We start from the raw sequence: 4,764 nt of genomic DNA on the forward strand, positions 1-4,764 counted from the left end.
ACGGTAGTAAAAAAACACAGGGAAAAGATACGTCTTTTCCTTGTAAATGTAACCTCTTGAGAATTCTCTAAGAATCAAAGCTGCTTGTAGATAACCCCAAGTGGATAATGAAAACTAGCAAGGCAGGGAAACTATAGTCCAAGAATCTGGATACCTTAGTATCTCCTTTTAATTGTGTTTTTTGCAATGTAGGTTTATTGTTTGGTTAGCATCAGATTTAACTCACAAATGTATAAAATGGAGTTGTTGATTTACTACATTTGCACTTTATAGTTTCCTCACTAGTAAGGATAATTTAGAGAAGAATCTATTTGTCAAAATTACCAACAAAACATTTCCTAATAGGAATGACTCTGGAGCATTTTAAATTAATGTTGAGAGGAACCCTCCAGGATTGAGGTCTACTGTTCTTGCTCTTGATAATAATATACTAAAATTTCTCTTTGTAGGTACTTCTCTTGTAGCCTGAGACCATGGACCAAGGAAATTATTCTAGGGTGGCTGAGTTTGTGTTGCTGGGTCTCTCCAGTTCCTGGGAGCTCCAGTATTTCTTCTTTGTATTGTTTAACTTCTTGTACATGGCCATTGTGCTGGGCAACCTCCTCATTGTCATCACAGTGATCTCTGAACCTGCTCTGCACACACCCATGTACATCATGCTCAGTAACCTTTCTGTTCTTGACGTGTTTCTGGCCACTTATGCAACACCCAAGATGATACACGATTTCCTTCATGAACCCAAGATCATCTCCTTTGAGGGCTGCATGGCCCAGATATTCTTGCTCCATGTCTTTGCTGGTGGTGAGATGGTGCTCCTTGTAGCCATGGCCTATGACAGGTATGTGGCCGTATGCAAACCTCTCCATTATGCCACCATCATGAACTTGTGCAGGTGTACAGGTCTGGTGGTAGGCTCTTGGGTCATTGGGGTCATGCACTCCCTGAGCCAGTTAGCTTTCACTATAAACTTGCCCTTCTGTGGTCCAAATATAGTGGACAGTTATTATTGTGACCTTACTTTGGTCATCAAACTTGCCTGTACAGATACTTATGTCCCTGAAGTGTTGATGCTTTTGGATAGTGGTCTCATGGGGGTGACTTCATTCTTTCTCTTGCTGATCTCCTACATGGTCATCCTGGTCACTGTACGAGGTCATTCCTCAGTGGGTATGGCCAAGGCCCGCAGCACTCTGACTGCACACATCACTGTAGTGATCCTCTTTTTTGGACCCTGTATCTTCATCTATTCCTCGCCTTTCAGCAACTTCCCAGTGGATAAAGTCCTTTCAGTGTTCTCTACTGTTTTCACACCTATTTTGAACCCCATTATCTATACCTTGAGAAACAAAGAGGTGAAGTCAGCAATGCATAAACTGAAGACCCGGTATATAAGTTCCAGGCTGCTTTTCCAGCTGTCTCTCACAAGATTGAATTTGCTGAATTGAGTATCCAGGAAGAAACTTGAGGAAACATGGACGTTACCCTTCTCTTGTTACCACCATTGTTTTAAAAAATTACATCCTTTGTTTAAAACAGCAAATGTAATGCATGTTCTTTGTTAAATATTTGTAATAAAGTAGCCTACATACATCTCTGCATTCTCTAGCCATACACATTTTTGCTGTAGTTTTATAGTCTATAGTTAATTTGCTTATCTTTGCTACCCAAAATCAGTGACAAGATGTTTCACAAACTATTGTACAATTTAAATTGTATGAAGTTAATTTTATAAAATTTAGGTGCATATTCATACAGGCTAAACTAAAAATTCTATGTTTCCTTTATGGTCTAAAATACTCCACACAATGTGTAAGATTGAATTCCAGTACTAAAAACAATCCTGTTAGTATTCTTTTTTCACACATTCTACGTCAAAAAAATCCATAGACTTAGCATATAAAATATTTTTTACAAAAATTCAAGGTAACACTTTTCAATCTTTTATTTTTTTATTTATTTAGTTTCTAAAAATTATTTAATTATTATTTATGTTAATTATAAATTATCAAATAAATAAAATTTATTTATTTAAAAATTTATTTTATTTTTCCTCCTCACGTAAGGTATTTAAGGGACTTAACACACGACATTTTTACAGCTTTATAAAATCACTTGACGTAAGACATGTACCATTTATTCTTTTATCATTTAATCCCTAAAACTGTGTTGACATCAAAATATGACAGTTAACCACATTTAAATCCATAAAATATGTATAAAACACAGCACATGAAGCTTTAAACACTTGGCAATAAGGCCACATAAACGTAGAAGAAGATTCCCATCATACTTGTCCTAAATCAGGGACTTAGTGGGCCCTTGTTTGGTATCTATGCACTGATTTAAAAGGCAGCAAATGCAAAGGAAGTTACTTCAGAGATCACTGAACATTATGGTCTGGAAGCACCTTATGATGTTACAGCAGTATTCTCTACCACCCAGCTTCCTCCAAGGTGGCCCCTAGAATGTCAGGTAGAGCTGACACAATAAAAAGACAAACAACGCAACATTTACTCTGTAGAGGTATTCTATTCATGCTATGCACTCGCTGTGATTTTGAACATAATTTGTCTAAAGAGCTTGTCACCACCATCTTGGAATTCTAGTTTGTTTGACCGTACAGTCCTCTTGCTTCTTTCCCGGTATCAGCATTCTGATCAAAGATGGCCCGGACAGCAATTACTGCTATAGATAACCCACATGCAGTGTTTCCCGATAATGTGGAAAATATTTTATGTATACCTCCATGATGAGGAAAACTTATTAGAGTTGTTTTGTGTTCTTCCTTTCAAATACATATTATCTTTGGTTCTTTTTGAGGATTCAACCCAATTATTCTGCCTATTTTTCAAAGAATGCAAGGGTTTCCTTTGAAAGTACCAGAGTCAGGATCATCCACAACACTGTATGCTTCAAGTAAAGTGGCAGGAAACTGACATGCAATATAAACTGGAACTGCCTGTTCAAACAGTATTCCATTAGGACAGATTATGAGAGTATTCTATTCATCTAATATGGCTTTAGAAAATTATTAAGGTCTGCAACAAACACATTATAGAGACATGAATCAGACATTCATATATGTATTCCAATCCAGACAATGGTTTTGGAAAGACCTGAAGTCCTAGACTAGGAAGCTGCTCACAATATTTTAGAAACTCATCTCTCAGAGTCTGAAGCATAGTACACATTATGAATAAAAAGAGTGCAACTGGGAGCCCACAGAAGACTAAGCAGAAGAACAAGTTCAAGCCTCTTTCCTTCCCTCCTGCTACCAGTCCAGGAAGTACTGTCTCTCCCTGGGTGATGTGCTCTGCTGCTGTGACGGGCACAGACATCAATTACCTTCATTTACTGCCTTCTCATTTGTAGACAACCAAGGTGAGATGGAGGGCAAAAATAAGCACTGGAATATTTTTTTAAGAAAATATGAAATTTCAGGAGCTTAGTATGTAAACAGATAAATATAAAGGTAGTCTGATGATGGCAGATTGGAGGGGGTAATATCTGGTCCCTCCAATCTCCTTCAGGAACATGTAGGAGCATCTGCACTATACCTCCAGGGTTCCATGAATCCAACTTTGAAATTCCCTGGGCTGAAAAACTGCTCTGGCTTTTGCAGGATTTTTATATTCTGATTTTTCTTCTTCACGTTCTTATTTCTCTCTCTCTCTCTCCTTGCTGGTAATCAATTGATTAAGTCTGAATATTCTGTCCCTGAAATGTCTATTTCCTGTATCTTTCTTTCTCCATATTCATCTCTACTTCAGTAGGCATACAAGGAACTTCTGAGCTAGCCTCCAATTGCAGCTACTCACCTCTGGCCTTTTATCTCCTCCAGTCAATTCCACAACTGCCAGATACATGCTCCTAAAGCATATGCCCTTGCACTGCAATCACGATTAGTATTACATTTGCCAACAAATTACTTACAAAATCCTAAGGCTTGTACTTAAGACCCTCTAAAATATGGTCCAGTGAAACTCTCTGACATACACTATGCTCTAGCCAAGCTGGAGCAGTTGTTCTTGGATCGCTTATAGTTGTCTTCTTTCACACTTTTGTTGATTTTAGTGTATATGTGTAATCTTCCTTCATTGGTTTTCTTTGCTTTTCAAAACTTGCGTCTCATTTAAGGCCCTTTACAAGAAATACATTTTGTCTTCTTCCGTCTCTTTCATATTTACCTCCTCCTCCTTCTCCACCCTTCTCTTCCTTCTTTGTTTCCTGATCTTTTCAACAAAATTTAATCTCTCCCAATGTTGAATACCAATGTAATTTTTTGTACTTCTTTTATACTATGTATGATCTCCTTTTTGTATTTTACATTACATTGTTTATTTTCTTTAATTATACTTATAAATTGTAAACTACTTACAGATAAGCACTTTGTCTTATTTCTGAATTCTTATTCTGTGGCTTTGCATATTGTACATACTCAATTTTCACACATTTCTGAACTACATGTAACTAGGGCATGCAGAAAAAGTAAGACATTCTGTTTTACCTAAATGATTTATAGTTTTGCAATCTGAAATTTTTTTGCTATACTTACCATTATAGTAATTTGAATGAGGCTTGAAACAGTATGTATTTCACAGAGAATGTTAATAGTAGTGATTGGGACTCAGTTGAACCTACAGAGAGAGTAAAAGTTACTTTATGAGAGTTCAGTTACAACTCTAGAAAACACTCAGAAATCTTACCTATGGGTAAATTTTCATAGAAAATGAATTTTTTTTCTTTTCTTTTTGGAGGAAGATT

At 36.7% G+C, this 4,764-nt stretch overlaps 1 protein-coding gene across 1 annotated transcript; it reads left to right on the forward strand.

Annotated features, from left to right (window-relative positions):
• The first annotated feature begins 470 nt into the window (after positions 1–470).
• On the forward strand, positions 471–1,445 carry OR4K56 (olfactory receptor family 4 subfamily K member 56). Its single transcript, XM_023652798.2, has one exon. The coding sequence runs from the start codon at positions 474–476 to the stop codon at positions 1,443–1,445; it is 972 nt and encodes a 323-aa protein (XP_023508566.1). The 5' UTR covers positions 471–473.
• Positions 1,446–4,764: the final 3,319 nt, after the last annotated feature.

The sequence above is a fragment of the Equus caballus genome, chromosome 1 (genome assembly GCF_041296265.1).
Source record: "Equus caballus isolate H_3958 breed thoroughbred chromosome 1, TB-T2T, whole genome shotgun sequence".
In the NCBI taxonomy this organism is placed as follows: Eukaryota; Metazoa; Chordata; class Mammalia; order Perissodactyla; family Equidae; genus Equus; species Equus caballus.

What these genes read in the sequence shown, in the direction of transcription:
- OR4K56 (XM_023652798.2), top strand. Translation starts at nt 474, where the DNA reads ATGGACCAAGGAAATTATTCTAGGGTGGCTGAGTTTGTGTTGCTGGGT.